Source organism: Papio anubis, chromosome 6 (assembly GCF_008728515.1).
Source record: "Papio anubis isolate 15944 chromosome 6, Panubis1.0, whole genome shotgun sequence".
Taxonomy (NCBI): Eukaryota; Metazoa; Chordata; class Mammalia; order Primates; family Cercopithecidae; genus Papio; species Papio anubis.
In genome coordinates this window covers 31,544,118-31,566,307 of record NC_044981.1, presented here as the reverse complement: position 1 = coordinate 31,566,307, position 22,190 = coordinate 31,544,118, and the positions used below count along the sequence as shown (strand labels likewise).

Below are 22,190 nucleotides of genomic sequence, written 5' to 3'. Positions count from 1 at the left end.
TTTATGTAGGTTGTGAATATTCTCCAAGTCTGTGGTTTGTCTTTTACTTTACATTATTTCTTATAAAAGCTTAAAAATGTTTTGATGTGGTCATATGTGTCAATATTTTCCTTTATTGCTTGTGCATTTATTCATAGTTGACAAATAAAAATTGTATCTATGGTGTAACAACATGATGTGTGTATATATATGTGTGTGTGTGTGTGTGTGTGTGTGTAATGGCTAGAGTAATTACCATACCTGTTATCTCACATACTATCATTTTAAACGTGATATTTGAAATGCACTCTCTTAGCAATTATTTTTATTTATTTACTTTTTTAAGACAGGATCTTGCTCTGTTGCCCAGGCTAGAGTGCAGTGGCAAGATTACAGCTCACTGCAGCCTGGACCTCCCAAGCTCAAGTGATTCTCTCTTCTCAGCTTCCCAAGTAGCTGGGACTACTGGCACGTGCCACTACATCCCGCTAATTTTTTCTAATTTTTGTAGAGACAGGGTCTCACTATGTTGCCTAGGTTAGTCTCAAATTCTTGGGGTCAATCAATCAAGCAATCGGCATCCCGAAATGCTAGGATTACAGGCGTGAACCACTGCGCCCAGCAGTGGTTATATATATATATTTTTAAAGATGGGGTTTCACCATGTTGCCCATGCTGGTCTCGAACTGGTCTCAAGCGATCCACCAGCCTCAGCCTCCCAAAGTGCTGGGATTACAGACATGAACCACTGCAGCTGGCCAGCAACTTTCATGTATACAATACATTGTTATTAACTGTAGTCATCATGTTATACAACAGATCTCCTGAATTTATTCTACCTAACTGAAATTTTGTATCCTTTAACTAAAGTCCTCCAAACCCTGCCCGCCCACCCCTCGCCCTCCAGCCCATATGCAACCACCATTCTATTCTCTACTTCTGCAATAAATTTTATTTTATTTACTATTATTTTTTATTTATTTTGAGACAGGGTCTCACTCTGTTGTCTGGGTTGGAGTGCAGTGGTGTGATCACAGCTTGCTGCAGCCTCAAACTCCTGGATTCAGGAGATCCTCCTGCCTCAGCCTCCTGAGTAGCTGGGACTACAGGCGCATGCCACCATGCCTGGCTGAGTTTGACTTTTTAGGTTCCACATATAAATGAAATCATGGTATTTGTCTTTCTGTGCCTGGTTTATTTCATTTAGCATAATGTCCTCTAGGTTTATCCATGTTGTCACAGACGACAGAATTTCCTTCTTTTTAATGACTGAATAGTATTCCATTGTGTATATGTACCATAATCTCTTTATTTATTCATTGATGGACACTTAGGTTGATCATGTCTTGGCTATTGTGAATAATGCTGCAGTGACCATGGGAATACAGATATCGCTTCAACATACTGAGTTCATTTCTTTCTATATATACCTGATAATGGAACTACTGGATCACATGGTGGTTTTATTTTTAATTTTCTGAGGAAGCTCCATGCTGTTTTCCAAAATAGGTGGACAAATTTACATTCCTACCAACAGTGTGTGAGGGTTCCTTTTTCTCCACATCCTCGCCACCACTTGTAATCTCTTGGTTTATTTTTATTTTTTATCAGAGCCATCTTAGCAGGTACGAGGTGATATCTCGCTGTGGTTTAAATTTGCATTTCCTCGATAATTAGTAATACTGAGCATTTGTTTTTCATATACCTGTTGGCCATTTGTGTGTGTTCTTTTGAGGAATGTTTTTTCAGACCCTTTGCCCATTTTAAAATCAGATTTTTAGCTGGATGCAGTGGTTCATGTCTGTAATCCCTGCACTTTGGGAGGCCAAGGCAGGAGGATCACTCGAGCCTAGGAGTTCAAGATAAATCTGGGCAACATAGGGAGACCTTGTCTCTACAAAAAAAGTCTAAAAATTAGCAGGGCATGGTGGAGTGTGCCTGTGGTCTCAGCTACTTGGGAGGCTGAGGTGGGAGGATTGTTTGAGCCTGGGGGTTGAAGGCTGCAGTGAGTTTTTATTGTGGCACTGTATTCCAGCCTGGGCAACAGGGTGAGACCCCATCTTAAAGAAAAAAAATATCAGATTTTTGGTTTTTAACAACTCTTGCTATTAAGTTTTTTGTATATTTAAAATATTCACCCCTTATCAGATGTATGGTTTGCAACTATTTTGTCCCTTTCCATAGGTTGTCTGTTGATTGTTTCCTTTGCTGTTCAGAAGCTTTCATTTGATGCAATCTCATTTGTCCAAAAAAATCACTGCCCAGACCAAGATCAGAGGCCGAGATCGCACCACTGCACTCCACCCTGGCGACAGAGAGAGACTCCATCTCAAAAACAACAACAAAAAGGATCTGAAATTGTAAAAATACTAGAAGAAAATATAGGAGAAAAGCAATTCTCCTGCCTCAGCCTCCCGAGTGGCTGGGACTACAGGTGTGCACCACCACATCCAGCTAATTTTTGTATTTTTAGTAGATATGGGGTTTCACCATGTTGGCCAGGATAGTCTCAATCTCTTGACCTCATGATCCACCCACCTTGGCCTCCCAAAGTGCTAGGATTAGAGGTGTGAGCCACCATGCCCGGCCATTTGAGATCTTATGTTTAAGTCTTTAACTCATTTTGAGTTGAATTTTTTTTTTTTTTTTTTTTTTTTTTTTGAGACAGTCTCTTTCTGTCCTTCAGGCTAGAGTGCAGTGGCGTGGTCTTGGCTCACTGCAACCTCTGCCTCCCAGGTTCAAGTAATTCTCATGCCTTAGCCTCCTGAGTAGCTGGGACTATAGGTGTGCACCACCACCCCTGGCTAATTTTTGTGTTTTTGGTAGGTTTCACCATGTTGGCCAGGCTGGTCTTGAACTCCTGGCCTCAAGTAACCCACTGGCCTTAGCCTCCCAAAGTGCTAGGATTACAGATGTGAGCCATTGTGCCTGGCCTGAGTTGATTTTTGTATATGAGCTGAGATACGGTCCAATTTTATTCTTCTACATGTGGATATCCAGTTTTCCCAGGACTGTTTATTGAGGAGACTGTCCTTTCCCCACTGTGTGTTCTTGGCATATTTGTAAAGGATCAGTTGGCCATAAAATGTGTGGATTTATTTCTGGTCTGTATTCTGGTCTTACATGTGTGTTTTTGTTCCAGAACCATGCTGTTTTGATTAGTATAGCTTTGTGGCAGCTTCTGAAATTAGGTTGTGTGATACCTCTAGCTTTGTTCCTTTTGCTCAAGATTACTTTGGCCATGTGGTCCTTGTCTTTTGTGGTTCCATATGAATCTTAGGATTTTTTTTCTATTTCTGTGAAAATGTCATTGGAATTTTGATAGGGGTTGGGGTAGTGTGGCCATTTTAACAATATTAATCTTTCCAATCCATTAACATGGAATATCTTTCCATTTATTTGTGTCTTTCTTTCTTCAATGCTTTATGGTTTTCAGTGTACAGATTTCTCACCTCTTTAATTAAATCTATTCCTAAGTATATTTTTTGATGCTATTATAAATGAGATTGTTTTCTTGATTTCTCTTTTGGTTGTTGCATTATTAGTGTACAGTAATGCTACTGACTTTTGAATATTGATTTTGTATGCTGCAACCTTACTGAATTTATTAGTTCTAATAATTTTTTGGTGGTATCTTTAGGGATTTCTCTACATAAGATCATGTCATCTACAAAGTGACAATTTAACTTCTTTCTTTCCAATTTGGATGCCTAGGGAGCCGCAGTGGCTCAGGCTGGCTGTCCTGAGATTGTGCCACTGCACTCCAGCCAGGTGAGGCTATGTGTTCGAGGCCAACCTGGTCAACACTGAAAAATTTGGATGCCTTGTTATTTCTTTCTCTTGCCTATCTGTTCTGGCTAGAACTTCTAGTACTATATTGAATAGAAATGGTGAGAATGGTCATGCTTGTCTTGTTCCTGATCTTAGAGGAAAAGTTTTTAACTTTTCATGATTATGTATGATGTTACCTGTGGGTTTGTCATATATGGGCTTTACTGTGTTGAGATACATTTTTTCTAATTTGCTAAGAATTTGTATCATGAAAGGATGTTAAATTTTGTCAAATGCCTTTCCTCCATCTATTGATATAATCAAATAGTGTTCTTCATTTTGTTAACTGCTTGTACTTTTACAATTTTGTATAAAAAATCCTTCTTTATTCTGATATCACCAATATATGATCTTATATTTTCTTTGAACAGTTTTCAGTTTTCCTTTTCACTCTAGCTATCTGAAATTTACTTCTGGGTAGGATGTAATGTAGAATTTATTTTGTGTGTGTGTGTGTTTGGATAGCCAGTTAACTCAAAACCATTGAGCTTTCCCACTGATTTATGTCACTTTCATTATACACCAAGTCTCATATCTTTGAGGGTCTGAATTAGTCCATTCTTGCACTGTTATAGAGAAATACCTGAGATTAGATAATGTATAAAGTTTAATTGGCTCATACTTCTACAGGCTGTATAGGAAGCATGGCTGGGGAGGCCTCAGGAAACTTATAATCATGGTGGAAGGTGAAAGGGAAGCAGGCATGTCTTACGTGGCTGGAGCAGGAGGAAGAGAGGAAAGAGGTGCCACACACTTATTTATTTATTTATTTTTAAAGATAGAGTCTTGCTCCATTACCCAGGCTGGAGTGCAGTGGCACAGTCTCAGTTCACTGTAACCTCCACCTGCTAGGCTCAAGCGATCCTCCCATCTCAGCCTCCTGAGTAGCTGGGACCACAGGAATACATCACCATGCCCAGCTTTTGTTTTTCTTTTTTGTATTTTTGTAGAGATGGTGTCTCATCATGTTGTCCAGGCTGTTCTTGACCTCCTGAGCTCAAGTGATCCTCCTGCCTTAGGCCCCCAAAGTGTTGGAATTATAGGCATGAGCCACTGCACCTGGCCTCCACATACTTTTAAACAACCAGGTCTCGTGATAACTTACTATCATGAGAACAGCACCCAGTGGGAAATCCATCTCCATGATCCAGTCACCTCCCACCAGACCCTACCTCCAACAAAGGGGATTACAATTCGACATCAGATTTTTGTTTGTGTGCGGGGGGACACAGATCCAAACCCTATTAGGGTCTGATTCAAAAAAGTTTTATTCTGTACTGTGGTCTATTTATGTGTGCATGTACCAGGACTAGACTCTTTTAATCACTCTAGGTTTCAACAAGTAAACTTGTGACGTATGGTTAGGCAAGGGATCTCATATTCTTCTGCTTCAAGTTTTGTTTTTTCTTGGCCATTTACCCTTCCATAAGAATTTTAAGGCTGGGTGCAGTGGCTCATGCCTGTAATCCCAGCACTTTAGGAGGCTGAGGCAGGTGGATCACAAGGTCAGGAGTTTGAGACCAGCCTGACCAACATGGTGAAACCCCATCTCTACTAAAAATACAAAAAAATTAGCCGGGCACGGTGGTGCACGCCTGTAATCCCAGCTACTCAGGAGGCTGAGCCAGGAGAATCACTTGAACCCAGGAGGCGGAGGTTGCAGTGAGCCGAGATCGTGCCATTGCACTCCAGCCTGGGTGACAGAGTGAGACTCTGTCTCAAAAAAAAAAAAAAAAAAAGAGAATTTTAAGAACAGTCTGTCAAGTTCCATAAAATATCTGGTTAGGGTTTTGCTTAAAGTTGTACTGAGTTTTTAGATTTGAGAAAAATTATCAGTTTTATATCAAACTTCCGTCTTTATGAGTAGGGGATCTCTTCCTATTCTTTTATAACTTCTTTATGTTCTCTAATAAAACTTTATAATTTTCTCCATAAATATCATATACAGACTTTGTTATTTATTCCTAAGTATCTTATGATTTTTGTTATTACAAATGGTATTTTCTTTTTTCTTTTCTTTTCTTTTTTTTTTTTTTGAGACAGAGTCTCGCTCTGTTGCCCAGGCTGGAGTGCAATAGCATGATCTCGGCTCACTGCAAGCTCCGCTTTCTGAGTTTATGCCGTTTTCCTGCCTCAGCCTCCCGAGTAGCTGGGACTACAGGCGCCTGTTACCTCGCTTGGCTAATTTTTTGTATTTTTAGTAGAGATGGGGTTTCACGTATTAGCCAGGATGGTCTGGATCTCCTGACCTCGTGATCCGCCTGCCTCGGCCTCCCAAAGAGCTGGGATTACAGGCATGAGCCACTGTGCCCGGCCTAAAATGAAATCTTTTATCTGTTTATTGCTTTGGTGTAGGGATATTGATGTTTGTGTATTCTCCTTGACCCCAGCAAGGAAATTGTTATTTCTAAGAGTTTGTAGGTTCTTGTGAATCTTCTTTGTATAGTAAGCGATCTACGTATAGTAGTTGTCTATGTATAGTGATGGCTTATTTCTTCTTTTTCTTTTTGTGTCAGTTCAGACTTCTTGGCAGAAAGGTAAATAGAAACAGTAAAAACTGGCATCCTTGTCTTTACTTTGGAAGTTACTTCCTATTCCTAGTTAGCTAAATTAAAAAGATTAGAAAAGAAATAGATTCTCACTATGCAGTGGTTATTCACAAACTCAGTCATAGAGCACGACAGCCTCAAACTCCCAGCCTCAGTGGACCCTACCACCTTAGCCTCCCAAGTAGCTGAGACTACAGGCACAAGCCACCACACGGCTAATTTTTAAATATTTTGTAGTTCACTGCAGCACTATTCACAATAGCAAAGACATGGAGTCAACCCAAATGCCCATCAATGAAAGACTGGATAAAGAAAATGTAGTATGCAGCCAGGCGTGGTGGCTCACACTTGTAATCCCAGCACTTTGGGAAGCTGAAGCGAGTGGATCAGGAGTTCGAGACCAGCCTGACAGACATAGTGAAACCCCGTCTCTACTAAAAATACAAAAAAATTAGCCAGGCGTGTTGGCAAATGCCTGTAATCCTAGCTACTCAGGAGGCTGAGGCAGGAGAATCTCTTGAACCCAGGGGGCGGAGGTTGCAGTAAGCTGAGATTGTGCCAGTGCACTCCTGCCTGGGTGACAGAGTGAGACTGTATCTCAAAAAAAGAAAATAATAATAATAATAAAAATAAAATAAAATAAAATAAAAAAGGCCGGGCGTGGTGGCTCACACCTGTAATCCCAGAACTTTGGGAGGCCAAGATGGGCAGATCACGAGGTCAGGAGTACACGACCAGCCTGGCCAACATGGTGAAACCCTGTCTCTACTAAAAATACAAAAATTAACAGGGCATGGTGGCACTCGCCCATAGTCCCAGCTACTTGGGAGGCTGAGGCAGAAGAATCGCTTGAACCCAGGAGGCAGAGGTTGCAGTGAGCCGAGATTGTGCCATTGCACTCCAGCTTGGGTGACACAGCAAGACACCATCTTAAAAAAAAAAAAAAAAAAAAAAGGAAAAAAAGTGTAGTATGCGTACACCATGGAATACTATGCAGCCATAAAAGGGAATGAGATCATGTCCTCTATAGGGACGTGAATGGAACTGGAAGCCATTATCTTCAGCAAACTAACACAGGAACAGAAAACCAAACACCATATGTTCTCACTTATAAGTGGGAACTGAATGATGAAAACACCTGCACACATGTGAGGGGGAACAATAACCCACTGAAGTCTGTCAGAAGGGGAAGTGGCAGGAGGGAGAGCATCAGGAAGAATAGCTAACGGATACCGGGCTTAATATCTAGGTGATGGGTTGACAGGTACAGCAAACCATCATAGCACATGTTCACCTATGTAACAAACCTGCACATCCTGCACTTGTACTCCGGAACTTAAAATAAAAGTTGAAAAAATATTTTGTAGAGACGAGGTCTCACTATGTTGCCCACTCTGCTCTTGAACTTCTGGGCTTAAAGAATCCTCTTGCCTTGGCCTCCCAAAGTTCTGGGATTTTAGCAGTGAGCCACTGCACCTGGCCTCCAGTTTTGGATCCTGCATCTTGCCACATTATTCCATGCTGGCTTCTGAAGCCAATGAGGCAAAATCAGAAAGGGAAACTAAAAAGTTAAAGGGGGAGAGGGTCTCGCAGGCAAGATAGAGGGAGCCTGGGATGAAGGCAGGGCTGTGGAGCTGAATGATGCCGGGAATTAAGGAGGAAGTAACAGTGTTAGGTAATAGCACATGGGACCCTTGGGCTGCAGCTACAGAAGGGAGGATCATGGCCTTAATAATCACTTATGAAATCCTGAAATATCTAGCTTCCTGCCCAGATCCTGGCAAGAATGCATCTATCCAACCACTATTTATAAAGTATCCAGTGCTAGGTCCAGGGAATGGCAAGAGTGAGCATCTGCAGTCATAGTCCCTGACCTCAGGGAGCTTACATTCAATGGGGCAGACAGACATCAATCTGTACATAATCATCAACAAATGTAGAACTCCAATAGGGCCAAGTGCCTCTGAGGAAAGGTACACCTTAGTGTGAGTGCTCATAATAGGGGAATTTGACCCTGAAAGGAAGGTCAGGAAGCCTTCCCTGAGGCTGTTAAGAAGCTGAGGCCTGAAGAATGAAGAGGAGCTAAGAGGAACAGAGGAAGGAGCCTTTCCAGCTGGGGGTCTAGCCTCCCTGGAGGCTCTGTGAAGGAGGAAGCACAAGGTGGACAGGGACTGGAGTACACGAGTAAGGGGGAGTGGTGGGAGTGGCTGGAGAGGAGGGGCCACCCCTTGCAGGGCCTTAGAGGTCAGGTTAAGGACTTGGGTCTTTAACCTAAGATCAATGGAAAACCACTGAATAGGTAGGTTTAAGGAGGCTGACTGAAACAATCAGATTTGCATTTTTAAAGGATCCCTCTTAGGTGTGCGTCATATTGTAGAGAAGGCCATTCCCAGCCTCTTCACCTACTGCAATGATTCAGAGAAGGCCACATGGTCCACATGGTGGCTGGCTCAGGGATGTGGAGGGTTGAAAATGAGTGGACAGACTTGAGATATATTAGAGCAGATAAAATGGATAGGACCAGGTGCTGGATTAAACATTGAGATGCTCATTCTAAACCACCCCTACGTCAAATCCTCGGAAGGCAGGGGCCATGTCACATGACTATGATACCCAGGTCCCAGAACAACTCCTGACACATGGTAGACTCAAAACACATTTCCTGAAAGGGTGGGAATGATTAGCAGTCTCTCAGGTAATCCTTTGACCTCTAAGGGTATTTAATTTCTTCCAGCATGTGTCAATAATCAACCTCCTTGGTACATCATAGGGAGAGATATTGCCGAGTTCCAAAGAGTATACTCTGGGCAAGTTAATACAAGAATAAGGTCTCACTTATCCTATAACATGAAGAGTAACAGGAAACTTGTAAGAACAAGGCCTGGTGAAGCAAGGAGTAGGCACAGGAAGATGGCTCATCAAATAGGGGTGCTGGGTGTAGTGTGAGCACCTGAGGCAGGAGGAACCCAGCAGCCCTCGGGGAGAACCCAGCAGCCTCTAGGGGTAGGGTGGGAAGAATTGGGGGACTAGGATTTGATGGTAGGGGGTTGTCATGGAGATCTCTGGAGATTAAGCTACCTATTTTTTTTTCTATTTTTATTTTTATAAAAGAACCCTTAAGGGCATTTTTTTGTTTGTTTGTTTGTTTTGTTTGGAGATAGAGATTCACTCTATCTCCCAGGCTGGAGTGCAGTGGCGTGATCTCGGCCACTGCAAACTCCGCCTCCCAGGTTCAAGTGATTCTCATGCCTTAACCTCCTGAGTATCTGGGATTACAGGCATAGGCCACCACGCCTTGCTAATTTTTGTGTTTTTTGTACAGCTAGCGTTTTGCTACGTTGGTCAGGCCAGCCTTGAACTCTTGGCTTCAAGTAATCCACCTACCTTGGCCTCCCAAAGTGTTGGAATTACAGCCATAAGCCATTATGTCCAACCTAAGCTATCTCTTTAAAATGATCCTTCAAGAAAGTCCCAAGGAGTCTAATCCATCCACGACAACAGCAGGTCTGAGACAGCCTGGTGAAATTTCTCCGATGAAGGACAGTAGATGGAAAAGTGCCCCAGGACCTCTTATTTATATAAAAAAACAAAATTTTTTAAGACACTTAAAAGTATGGATTCTTTTCTAAGAAACAGAGGAAACTTTTCCTGGCCTGCGAGCTCCCTCAGGTATTGGCACTTTGGTCTAGAGTGAAGTGGACCTGGGCATTCCAGCTTTGAGTGGGTTCAGGGGAGACACTCAAGCTACCCCTTATGGTTCCTCTGAAGGTCACTGTGGCTGGGGGTGGGTGGAGCTCTGCTCTGTTATGCTTCCCATAGGTGGAGGAAGTCTGTCTCTGAGGCTGCCCTGCCACGCTCATAGAGCGCTGCAGGCTGGGGGCAGTGATGCAGCCACAGGGGCTCTGATTCCCTGCCTCCCCACTGTGTTCATCTCTTTCCTCCCCATATATGAGGCCTGGTGTCACGGCAGGTGGGTGTTCCAAGTGAAACTACAGTCACAGAGGCAAGCAGTAGAGCCTGTCCCTGATGTGGCCCTGGTGATGCTGCACCAGACTGGGGCTGTATCAGAAACCGTGCCTGTAGCCTTTGCTTCTGCAGACTTGCTGGTGCTGCACCGGCCCTGAGCAATGTCCAAAGCCCTTGCCTCACTGGTCACTGTGATGAGGACGCCCCCAGGTATGGTTCTGCTGCTGGTGTTACAGGTTGGAGTGGGGGCCAGCACCCTCGTCTACCACAAGAAGGCTCATGTGGCACAGACGTAAGGCTGCTTGCCTGTGTGTAGAGTGGCAGGCTGCAGTGGGCTGGAGCTCTGGGGACAGGCCCTTGCCATGCTGGCAGCAGTGATTGGGTTCAGGCAGGTGTGTGCTGCAGTGCTGGGCCAGGTGTGAGCTGTGGCAAGAGCTGTGGCCACACTTTCTGCAGGAATAGGGCCTATCACCTGTGTGAAAGTGTTCATACAGGTCCAGGTGGGCCCCTTGGCTGAAGCACTTCCTATATTAGGGGGAGGGGAAGGGTCCCTTGCCCAGGCTGTATAGAGAGAGGTGAGAGCAGTGGGAAGAGACTGCACATTCCAGGCAGGAAATTTGAGTGGATTTGTGGGTAGAGATGGGGGTCCCTGGTAGGGGAGTTGGGGAAGGGTCGGTTGTGACAGCTGGCGGGTGAAGGAGTGCCATAGGAGGTAGAGGGCTGGGTCTGTCCTCTCTTCTCCTCCTCCTCTTCCTTTGCTCCCAGCCTGCAGGGAGAGGGGAAAGAAGTGAGAGCAGCATGGGGGAGGAGGAAGCAGAGGAGACAGAGGTGGGAGAGGAGAGGCTAAGCCCCACACCCAACTGGCGGTTTCAGCGGTGCCTCCTTCCTTGCTGAGGTGGACTGTGAAGGTGGAGAAACCCAGAGCACAGCCTCCTGTGAGCAACTTACCAGGGTGTTGAGGGCTGCCAGGCAAGGACAGGGCCCTCAGAGTTAGGCCTTGCCTGGGCAGGGGTCTCCTGGGGGAACCTTCCCTCAGGCCCCTGAGGCTCTGGGCTCCAGAGCTCAGCTTCTGCGTTCAGATACACGGTCTGCTCTGCTTTGGAGACTGGGAAGCCTGAGAGAGGTAAAATCGTGCTGGGTGGTAGGTAGGGTAAGGGAGAGGGAGCTTCCCCCCATCTCCCTCACCCACTGCAGAAAGGCTTCTCTGTTTCCTTCCCCAGCCCAGTCCCACCTCCTCTGTGAGGCTGCTCCTAACCTCCCCACTGGCCCACAGTGATCCTCCTGCTTGGGAGTCACAGAGCCCCCCGCACGGGCCCTTTGCCATTCTTTATACTATAAGGCAAGGCGGTAACATTTTGTGGGGCATCTTCTGCAGCGTCCTCAGCCTTGTGAGAACATCAGAAGCACACGGAGGCTTGGGAAAATGCAACTGCTGGCCCCACCTCCAGTTTCTCAAACAGCTGATCTGGGGTGGGGCCCAAGAATTTGCATTTCTAACAAGTTCCCAGGCGATGCTGATGCTGCTAGTCTGGGATCCACACTGGGAGACCCACTGATCTGTTAGGCATGTAACTTTACTTGTATTATCTTTAAATTCTCAGGGCAACCTGTTATTCTCCCCCATTTTGCAGGTGAAGAAACAGAGGGAAGACCCAGTGCCTTGTGCAAGGTCGCTCAGTTTCTAAGTGGCAGAGCTGATTTGAACCCAGGTTTGTCTGACTCTAATACTGTATCGACCCTTCTTCCTCTACCCTGTTCCTCTGCATTGTCAACTATTCCACATGTATCTTGTTCCTCAACAAAATAGTAACGTTTTCTTTTGCACACTTTGTATCTCTCACCTTGCCTGACCCAGTAACCCAGGCTTGATCGGGAGGGACTGAAGGACTTGGAAAGGAAATGCCCCGTGGAGCCAGGATGGAAACGGGTTCCTGTGTGTCTCCCACATGGTGTTACCTAAATATACAGCCATGTCTGTGAGGTTCAGTCACGGGGGTAGGAGGGCGAAAGAGCACTCGCACCAGGCGGTGGGGGTGAGGGGGGGCACGAAACGAAATGTGATAGGGAGAGGGGCGTGTGGGGCCAAGGTGAAGACTGGGGACCCGGGAGGGGGCAGGCTGTTTCAGAGTGAAGGCGGGGCGGGCAGCAGAGACAGAGAAGAGGCTGCCGGGTGGTTAGGGCTGGGGAGGACAAGGAGGGTGAGGACAATCCCAGCAGCTCTTGGAGCCAGAAGTCAGGTTAACTCCAGACTTTCGGCTTCCACTTCGGTGTCTCACCCGACTCCTCCCCACCTGCTTCTCTACCCTGAAACTCCAGGAACAACACCCATCTGCCTCCCACTACAACTTCCCTTTATACCATTCACCTCTTGGATGCTTGGGGTCCGGGAGGAGGGGAGTCAGGATCACGGGTTCCAGGGAAGTGGGTGTAGAAAGGGGCTCCTATGAGGGTAGAAGTGGGTGTTGTCTGCTTCTGCAGGCAAGGGACCAGCCAGCCCAACTGGTCCGCAGTATTTGCTGGGGCTGGAGGATGCCCACCTGCATCTGCGGGATTGAGGGTACTGGGGAGGAGGCCGAACAAACAAGAAATCCCAAGGGTGGAGAAGGGAGCCATCTGATCGGCGGGTGGGCTGCCCAGCTGCGGAACTGGGAGGGCCAAGCGGGCTTTAGAGGGAAACACGACCGGCTCCTCTGCCAGTGAGACAGAGAACTGAGCAAGGGGTAGGAATCTGGGGCCGGAGGGGCTGGGGGTACCGAGAGCAGAGGAAACAGGAAGTGAGGGGCAGAGAGGTTGCGGGTGGTGGAAGGAACAGCAGCCGGTTCTGGAGAGGCGGTTCATCTGCCCCGAATCCCTGCACTGCCTCGGACCGGGAGTGCAGTCGTGCGCCCCTGTCCCCTCAGCCTGAGGCTTGGTGCCCAGCCCCGCTCGAGGAACTCGAGGCCGGTAAGGCAGCCGCGGCTTTCCTTGATGCCCCCAGTCCTCTGCTCTCAGCCGCTGCCTGGAGGAGCACAGAACTACAGTTCCCGGGCGGCCCTCCCTCCGCTGAGCCCTGCCGCCCGGCGGGCAAGGGCTGTGCACTCGCACTCCTAGTCCGCAGCCCAGCCTGCCCTTTTTTGGGAGGTGGCCCGGGGACCGGGATGTGGAACAGGGAGCTCCTCCGCAGCCCTCCCCACCTTCCTCCCTCTTTCCAGCTATAGAAACCAGCTGCTTACAGTGACTTCCAAACATCACGGTCCTTCCCACATCTACAAACATCCCTTTCTCTTTTGAGCCATTCTCCTGCTTTCCCTTTAGTCTTGAAACCCTGGATTTCAGCCTGGGCGACTCAAGTTTTAGGGGAAGTTTGGGGTCCGACTTGGCACCTGTTTTTTATCCTGTCTTCCAGCTTCATAGATGGTTCCTATTTTCATACATATTTGCTAATTTGGAGTTTCCGACGACATATCATGAATAACCCGACATTTTCTCCCCATTTCCAACGCTGATTTTACATTATTTCTAGCCCTCCCTCCCCAATCTATTTCCCTTTTTCTTCTACACTCCTGATAAACAGACACACAGAACTGCAGGTTTCAAAGAGGAAAAAAGCACGTTTGTTGTTGGTAGGAGGGCGTGAAGGGGAGGGTTCTTCACCTTCTCCAACACGTTGTATAGATGGGAAGTTGCAGGGCAATAGAAAAGGCAGCAGATGGGGGTGTGTTTTGCCCCACTCTGTACAATATAGAAGAATCTCATATAGATACTTTGTATAAAAGCCACGTGTCCTCATTTGTGTCCTCTTGTTGGCGGGCTGGGCTGGGGATACTGGGGGACAAAGAAGCTGGGGTGATGGACCAGGACACAGGGATACCCCATGGTCCCCTTCCTCTGGCTGTCCCCTGGTGGGGTCACTTTGGATCCTTGGTGGGAGCATAGCACAGCTCCAGTGGCCGGGACACCTTCCAGAATTTCTCATTCACCAGCTCCAGGGTCAGCGAGCCATTCAACGTCTGAGGAGGGAGTAAAAGGGGGAGGGGAGGAAAAGAGAGAAGAAAGTTGGAGAAGATGGAAAAGGAAATGAATGAGAGGCAAAAGGTGGAAGGGAGGAAGAAAGAAAGAAAAAAGGAATAATAAAAGGGATGGGGCAAAAAAGGACACGGATGATGGGAAAGGAGAAGGGACATAGAAAGAGATGGAGGATATATAGGGGAAGAGTGCTGATGAGTTAGACCAGGCTCATGGTTCTATGTGGCCCAGATCACCCTCCCTCCTCTCCCCTCTTCTACTACTGCCCTCAGAAGCTCTCACCGTGAACGCCCCGCCTCCAGGTGCGATGTAGATGGTGTACTGCTTTTCACTGACGCCCTCCAGGCTGGGCAAAGCAGGCTCCTCAGGACCGTCACCTCCTCCGGCACCCCCGCCCTCCCCGCCACCCCCATCAGGTCCTCCGGTGTCAGAGGCGCCCCCTCCAGGCCCTCCTGGCTCCCCTGCTTCCTGCTGCTGCCTCCGCTCCAGGGCAATGCGCAGGGCCAAGTACTTGGAGAGGTGGTCCACTGTGGCATTCCCAGTTGTCTTCACATACCTGGAGTGGGAGGGAGGACAGGCTTAGAGCCAGGACGCCTCAGATGGGGACTGGAGGTAGGGGCTTTCCAAAATGGATTCTGGGTTGGGGTAGTATTTTGGGTTTGGGCAAAGCCCACTTCTGATGGAAATCTGTGATCTTTGGTTTCTCAGTGGCTGGGGGAAGGACAGGGCTCCTCACCTAGTCTGGCAGTATTCTCCCTTCTCCACGAGCAGGGGGTGGGGCCGGAACACGAGCTCAATTTCTCCACCTGGCTCTGGGGGGCTGGGGGCCCCAGGAGGGCTTGGGGGGCCCAGCGTTCCCCCTCCCAGAGTCCCTCCCCGGTCACCAGAGTCTTCCGAACCGGCACCCCCACCCACCCCACCAGTGCCGCCTCCCCCTGTCCCTACACTGCTCCCCCCTGCACCCCCTCCACGGGGTCGCTTGGGAGCAGGGCCTGGGGCAGAGTCAGGGGCGGAGTCTGAGCTCACATCTTCTCCATCCCCTTCTCCCTCCCCAGGCTCTCCTTCCCCCCCACTCATCGTTGTGGTCTGATCTGACCCGGGTATCGGCCGCCTCACACGCTGGGCCCTGTAGAAGCAAGTGATTAAGGTTAGAAAGCATCCAGGATAAAGGGCTTAGACTTTAAACTTCAGAGAATTAAGAGATAAGAAAAATCCTCATGATGATACCTAACATTTATTAAACACTAACTGTGTGCTAAGCACTCTGCTAAGTGTTTTGCACCAGTCCCCTCACCTAATACAATGAATCCTATGACACAGGTAATTATATTATCTCTCTTTTATGGCTGAGGAAACTGAGGCTTAGAGAGGTTAAGTAACTTGTTAGCGATCATAGGCTGACACCTCTCAAAATGTGGTAGCAGCACAGACATCCCCTGGGAGCTTGTGAAATGCAGACTCTCGGGCCCAACTGTAGACATACTGAATCAGAGTTTGCATCTGAAGAAGATCTACAGGTAATTTGGATACACATGAAAGACTGAGAGATGCTGGCCTAGGAGGTGATTTAACTTCCAGCAGTATAAATCCAGAGCTTATTCTCAAAATCGCTCTACTGTTCTAACTTCTAGAAAGTCAAGAGGTAAACTGTATTTTTCCTTCTTCTTTTTTTTTTTTTTTTTTTTTTGAGACTGGGCCTTTTTCTTTCGCCCAGGCTGGAGTGCAGTGGTATGATCATGGTTCACTGCAGCCTCCACTTCCTTCCTAGGCTCAAGGGATCCCCTTACTTCAGCCTCCCAAGTAGGTAGGACTACAGGCATGTGCCACTATGCCCAGCTAAATGTTTAATTTGTTGTAGAGATGAGGTTTCCCTATGTTATTCAAGGTGGTCTCAAACTCCTGGGCTCAAGTGATCCTCCCATCCTCACCTCCCAAAGTGCTGGGATTACAGATGTGAGTCACTGTGCCCAGCCCTATATTTTTCTTAAGAATAGCAGTGCCAGTTGTTTACTAAGAAACTGCAATTTATACCCATGATTTCCAGCCCTAATGATCAGTCTGTGGTCGGCTCTTAGGATGCTGAGGCTTAGAAGCTAGCAGGCAACAAAGACTGATCCACGGACCCATCCCACCACTCCTGCTTCTCTCCTGACCCTCACACCTGTGCATGGCCTGCATTCGTAGCCCCTCCTCAATGCTGGAGCTCAATGCCTGCTGGTTGTGCAGGCGGCTCAGGCGGATAAGCACTCGATCTTGATGGGCCTCATATTCCTCCCGGCTAGGATAGATCTTAGAGATCAGGGCATCAAAGTTGGGGTCTGGCCGTAGGGATCGCTTGGATACCAGCTTCTTTCGGCAGGTAGGACACTCCTTGTTCCTGGGGTAGAAAAAGGGAAGCCCTGAGTGGTCAGTCAAGGGAACTGAAGCCTAAGCTGAACCAAGACCAGTGAGAGGGCCCTAACTTTGTACCCCTTCATCTCATCTCAAACATGTCTCTCCTATTACCCGCTCCGTAGGGCTGTGACAATGCAGTCAGAGCAGAATCTGTGGAGGCACTCCTTGGTGGTCATCGTATTCTTCAGCATGTCCAGGCAGATAGGGCACATGAGTTCTGAATGCAGTGACCGAGGGGAAACAGCAATCTCTGTGCCATCCATTATGGCTTCCTGGAGGCATCAGTGAGTAGAAAGGTGGTGTGGGTTAGAGGGAAAGGGGTTTTAGAAACAGCAGCCCATAAAATAAGAGTTTTGAAAAATACAGTGAGAAGGCAGAATCTGGATACCCATGCTGGTCTCTATTCAAGACAAGAATTCTGAGAAAGAGAAGGACTGATGACTTGGAGCAAATGGAGAAAAGACAGACTTTAGTGTCCATTAACTAAGAGTAGGAGCTTTGGAATAGGAGGATCTGAGGTAACTAAGTGGCCTAGGAGTGAAGATGGCACAAATTTGTGGCTGAGAAAAACTATTCGACAAAAATTTTTAAAGTCCTGGTGCTACCTGTATTAGAACCCCATAGGGTGCCTGTTAAAAATTCAGATTCTGAGAACCCAATCCACTACTGAATCAGAATGTTGGGGAGCATGAAGCTCTGCTTTTAATAAACTCCCAAGGTGAGTCTTATATGCACTGACTTATAATACTGAATGAGGAACAGGGAAGGTAATTTTTGTGTTTGCGATCTTTCAAATGAAGACAATAATACTTGCTCCACCTCTCTGGCAGGACTGTTTTGAGGATTAAATGAGGTAAATGCGAAGTGCTTTGGAAAGATTAAGGTGATTCAAAGATAGGGCCAGGCAGGGCAGAATAGAGCAAATTATGGAAAAGAAGCTGTGTGATGGGGTCTGTGGATGGAGGGGTTTGCGGGAGGGGGTAAGCCTGAAAGGGAGAATGCCTGTCACCTGCGGGGTCCGGTGCAGCTCATACAGACTCAGTTCCCACGTTTTGCTGGCATTCTGGGCATTCGCCGGCGTCGTCATGGTGACCGGGCACAGACCCCCCCCCACCAGGGCTCTACAGCCGAGGAGGAGGCGAGAAAGGCTGGGGGTGGGGGAAAGGGGAGGAGGGCGTTAGGCGGGCCGCCCCTCGCGCAGACCCCGCCCCTCCAGAAGCGCCCCTCTCCGCCCCCGCTCCCGCCCCCGCGCCGGCACTGCCCCTCACCCAGCTCCAGCCGTTCGCGCTCCCGCCGCCGCCGCCGCGCCTCTCTCTAGGCCCGGGCTCCTGCGCCAAGTTCGCTGGGTCCGCAACTGCTGCTCAGACAGCAGCTCCCGCCACCGCCGCCGCCATGGCCCGGGCGCTGGGGCCCTACGTCACTTCCGCCTGCTCCTCCGCTACACCCGCCCCCCCGCCGGCGGAGACGTCACCCGCCATTCGCGGCGCGGGTGGGACGGGACGTGGACGCCGAGGTTCTCCCGCCCACGGGACGAGCTCGTCCCACGTGAGGATCCTGCGTCCCGGGAGTTCTGCGCCACTTAGGGAACCACGGTCTCCGCCCCCGGCCCAGCACCGTCGCGCGGCCAACAACCTTAGCCTCGGTTCCCTTCCAGAGGCCCCCACCCAGGGCCTCAGCTCCAGGGGGCGGGGCCTGGAATATCTGGGACCCCAGGAGGGGACTTAGGGTTCGTGAAAAGGGCTACCTCCCCCACTCTGCGTACCCTGGCGACTCTGGGGATCAACCCCCCTTACTTCTCCGTAACCCCCATTCCAGGATTCCGTGGAAAAAGGCTGCAAAAGATCCTCTGCCGCTTTTGCCCTCTAGTCCAGAGAACGCACCTAGGTCCCGATGTGCTCGGGATTCCCCTTACCACCCTGGGGACTCCCTCCACCCTCCACTTTGGTTCTCCCTAGACCCTCCGACCCGCTCTCCCCCTCGAGGTTTGGGGGCGGCGGCTCGGGACGTCCAGACTCAACTCTCGGCCAGAGCCATAGACTCGAGAATTGCGTTTGGACAATCAGGAGCCGCGGCCCGGGGCGGGGAAGGGAGGGAGGCGCACGGGAGGAACGGGAGGAATGGAGACACCACGCGGAAACAGGGACACACACAAGATGGGGCTCCCATTGGGGAGTGGGGGTGCACGTGTGGGTGGGGTACACAGGGTCAGAATGTCTGGAGTGGGAAGTGGGCAGAAGCCTTTTCCAGGAATCTAAAGTAAACGAAGGGGATGGGGAGGAAAGAGAAGAGGAAGGGGCAGAGCGATCCCCATTGAGTGTAGGGAATGAGAGGGATACGGAGCGAGGGGGTAGGGGGCAGTTAGAGACCCTGATGGACGTCTTGTCCCCGCCCGAGCTGAGGCTCCCGGACTTGGGCTGCGGCTGCCAGGGGGTGGCCTGTCTCTGGGACAAGTGGGTGCCCTCGCCCCCCACCCCAGTTCCCCCCTACTTCCCTGTCCTCTCCTTCAGTCCGTGGCCAGTCCTTATGTGGGCGCCAGAGTCGATTAGCGCAGACCCCCCTCCCCTTCCTCCTCCTCTTTCCAGCCCCCTCCCTCCTGCTCTCTCCAGCCCCTTTCATCGGCTGGTTCATTCCCCTAATCCTGGCCCCCTCCCCTAATCCCCCCCATCCGACCCCAGGCCGGCTGCAGCTATTGTAAGGTGGAGAGAAAGGGGAGGGGGGGACTCAGAGAAAGGAGAGGGGTGGGGGAGGGCCACCTGTTCCAAGACCCCCTTTCAAGGCCAGACTGGACACCAAGATGAGGCCATGAACAAATCAACCTTGGGGACCATAAGAACCCAGGGAGTTGGGGGGAGGGGACTGGTGCTGCAGAACCAGTGGAAAGGGGTGATGCAGAAACCCCTCCCTCCAAAAAGACCCGGAGTGTCACGCATACACAGTGACACACACTCTTTCCTCTCACACCCGGCGGCGGGGGTTGCCCTGGGAGACCAGGCAGTGAAAGGGAACAATCCTTCGGGAAAGGGAAAGGAGGGGGAGGTGGGGAAGGGTCTGAGGGCTTGGACACAAGAAGAACCGGAGGTGGCAGGGAAGAGGATTTGGAATTTATTAGGGTCACAAGCACCCCTGCTTCCCATATTCAGCATTCCTGAGCCATACACTGCCACCCCTTTTGTAGCCTGGGAACTTAGAGTCCTCATCAGCAGGAGGCCAGGCAGAGTGATGGGGGGGTGAGCAGAGTCCAGGGTCCTTGAGGCAGTTACATGAAAAGACCTCCTGGGAGGGGCAGAAACATTTGGACAGATGCATGGGTGGAGAGGCAAATGGGCTAGGGGGTGCCCACTTTTGTCCCTGGCCTTGGGGACCTCTGCCCTTCCCAGTGGCTCCAGACTCCCCTTACTTGCTTTCTCATATAGTCTGGGTTCTACTTCTCTGCCCTGTCCCTCCCCATGCTGGCCTCATACCAGTGACTTCCACTGAGGCCCCTGTGATGTATCCACTGTCTTCAGATGCCAAGAATGCGACCACATCTGCCACATCTACGAGAATGGTGGGGAGAGGGCAGAATCCTGCTCACTCCTATAGACCCAAAATAGCTATAATCTCCCACCAAAGACATCCCTCCCCACAAACCTCTCCACAGACACCAACCACCAGTCCCGTAGAAAATCCCAAAACCTTGGGGATCTCTTCATTCAGGCCCCCTTCCCAGGGACTCCTCTCCATTCAGTGCTCACCCTCAGGGTCCCCCAAGTATCCCATCGGGATCATTTCAGTAATCTGTAAGGAAATACTCATGTGGGTGAAAGCTGCTTTTATGGATTTTTTTGAAGACTGAGTCTGTGACCCTTTTTTGTTTTCATTCCTCATACATTCATTGAATATTTAATGTTTGCCAGGAACTGTGCCCAGTATTCTCTCTCTGTGAAGCCCAGAGAGATTGAGTCTCTGAATGCTTCTGCCCTCCACCCACAGCCTCCTACCTTGTCCACCACTTTCTGTGGCACTTTCTGTGTCATGGGTGTTGCAATGAACCCTGGGAGGACAGAGTTACAGCGGATCCCATGTCTGTGGGAAGGAGAGTGGCTGCTGATTCTGGAGAAGGCGGAATGCTGGTCCCTCCTTCAGACCCCCCAGGTGCTCCCCAGCACCCTCAAGCATCTGACCAACCGTCCAAGCTCCCGGGCTGCAGTCTGGGTCAGCCCAATCACTCCAGCCTTGGATGCTACATAGTTTGTCTGCCCCATGTTCCCCACCTATAGGTGAGTCAGAGATGTGGAATGAGTCAGGAGTCTCAAGGAGGAGTTCTCCTCTCTATGTCACTTGGCTGGCTGACCTCGTCCAACTCAACCTGACCTTTCCTGTGATGCTACTAATGTTGATGATGGAACCACGACAACCACTGGACACCAGGGCTTGTGCTGCAGCCTGAGTGACTAGGAAGGTACCCTGGCGGGAAAGGGTAACAAGGGAGAAAAGATCAGCTGGGGTGACAGCCCTCCTTCAACTCCCTCTCCAGGCTAAGGGGGCCAAAAGTAGCAGGTTCAGAGATCGCCACCTTGAGGTTGACAGCTATGACTTTGTCCCAGTCATCCTCAGACATGTGCAGCAGAAACTCATCCTGGGTGATGCCCGCACAGGACACAACGACAGATGGTGGGCGAGAAAAGCAGGCCTATGGGAGGGGGAAGTTACGCATCAAAACCCCCCCCCCCGCCAAAGAGCCGGGACAGTGGAGGTAATATTAGAGCTTTAGAGGGGGAAGGTAGCCTGGCGTTCACCTGCACTTGTTCCAGCAGGCGCCTGGCGGCTCTGGCCTCAGACACGTCAGCCTGGAAGGCAGCGTGGTTCCCTCGGGGCGGCCCCTCCTTGTTCCCTGGCCCGCCCAGCAGCCGCACCGTCTCCTGTGCCGCTGCCCCGTCCAGGTCGCAGGCAGCTACGGTGGCCCCCTCTCCGGCCAGGCGTACACTGACTGCTCGGCCGATGCCGCTCCCCGCACCTGAGGTAGGACAGAACACGCCGGACCGGGCAAGGGGAGGAGGCGGCAGAGATCAGAGGTCACAGGGCAGAAAGTTAGTAAAATGTGGATAAGGGGTCAGAGGTCACAGCAGCCGCGGACTCCAAGGGCAAGCCCCTGACATCACTCCAACACCCCAAACCGCCCCAGGAGAGAACCCCCTCAACCTGTGACCAAGGCCAGTGCGGAGCGGAGCCGGTTCTGGAGCTGAGACGCCATTGCGGCCTGTGGGTGGGTGGGAACCCCAGCACTAAGCCAATCCCAGCGCAGAGGGGGGTGTGGCCAGGGCAAAGCCGGGGCCAATCAAAGACCCGCCAGCCTTAGGCCATCTGTGGCCACCAGCGCAGGCCGACCTCCCACTGCGGGGGCGTGGCCAGACACTGCTGCTTAGGGGCCCCGGGTGCGGAGAAGACAGGGGGCCCCATTCCCCCCAAAAAGACAAAGACTGCATG

At 49.9% G+C, this 22,190-nt stretch overlaps 2 protein-coding genes across 4 annotated transcripts; both read right to left on the bottom strand.

Moving 5' to 3' along the window:
• Positions 1 to 13,895: 13,895 nt before the first annotated feature.
• RING1 (ring finger protein 1) lies at positions 13,896 to 18,189 on the bottom strand. The gene is made up of 7 exons (XM_003897435.4): positions 17,993 to 18,189; positions 17,734 to 17,872; positions 16,836 to 16,996; positions 16,492 to 16,707; positions 15,067 to 15,456; positions 14,613 to 14,886; positions 13,896 to 14,314 (listed from the first exon to the last, which is right to left on the bottom strand). The coding sequence occupies exons 2-7, from the start codon at positions 17,809 to 17,811 to the stop codon at positions 14,213 to 14,215; spliced, it is 1,221 nt and encodes a 406-aa protein (XP_003897484.1). The 5' UTR covers positions 17,812 to 17,872; positions 17,993 to 18,189; the 3' UTR covers positions 13,896 to 14,212.
• Positions 18,190 to 19,803: 1,614 nt separating this feature from the next.
• HSD17B8 (hydroxysteroid 17-beta dehydrogenase 8) lies at positions 19,804 to 22,184 on the bottom strand. Of its 3 annotated transcripts, none has more exons than XM_031667668.1 (9): positions 21,906 to 22,184; positions 21,503 to 21,720; positions 21,280 to 21,396; positions 21,078 to 21,170; positions 20,892 to 20,977; positions 20,705 to 20,789; positions 20,459 to 20,501; positions 20,186 to 20,260; positions 19,804 to 19,997 (listed from the first exon to the last, which is right to left on the bottom strand). In XM_031667668.1, exons 1-9 carry the CDS (start codon positions 21,955 to 21,957, stop codon positions 19,981 to 19,983), a joined length of 786 nt encoding a protein of 261 aa, XP_031523528.1. In that variant the 5' UTR covers positions 21,958 to 22,184; the 3' UTR covers positions 19,804 to 19,980. The 3 variants fall into 3 exon arrangements, 1 of the variants encoding a protein (XP_031523528.1); XR_004184553.1 differs by having other exon boundaries at positions 19,806 to 19,997; positions 20,373 to 20,501; XR_004184552.1 differs by having other exon boundaries at positions 19,806 to 19,997; positions 20,400 to 20,501.
• Between the last annotated feature and the right edge of the window lie 6 nt (positions 22,185 to 22,190).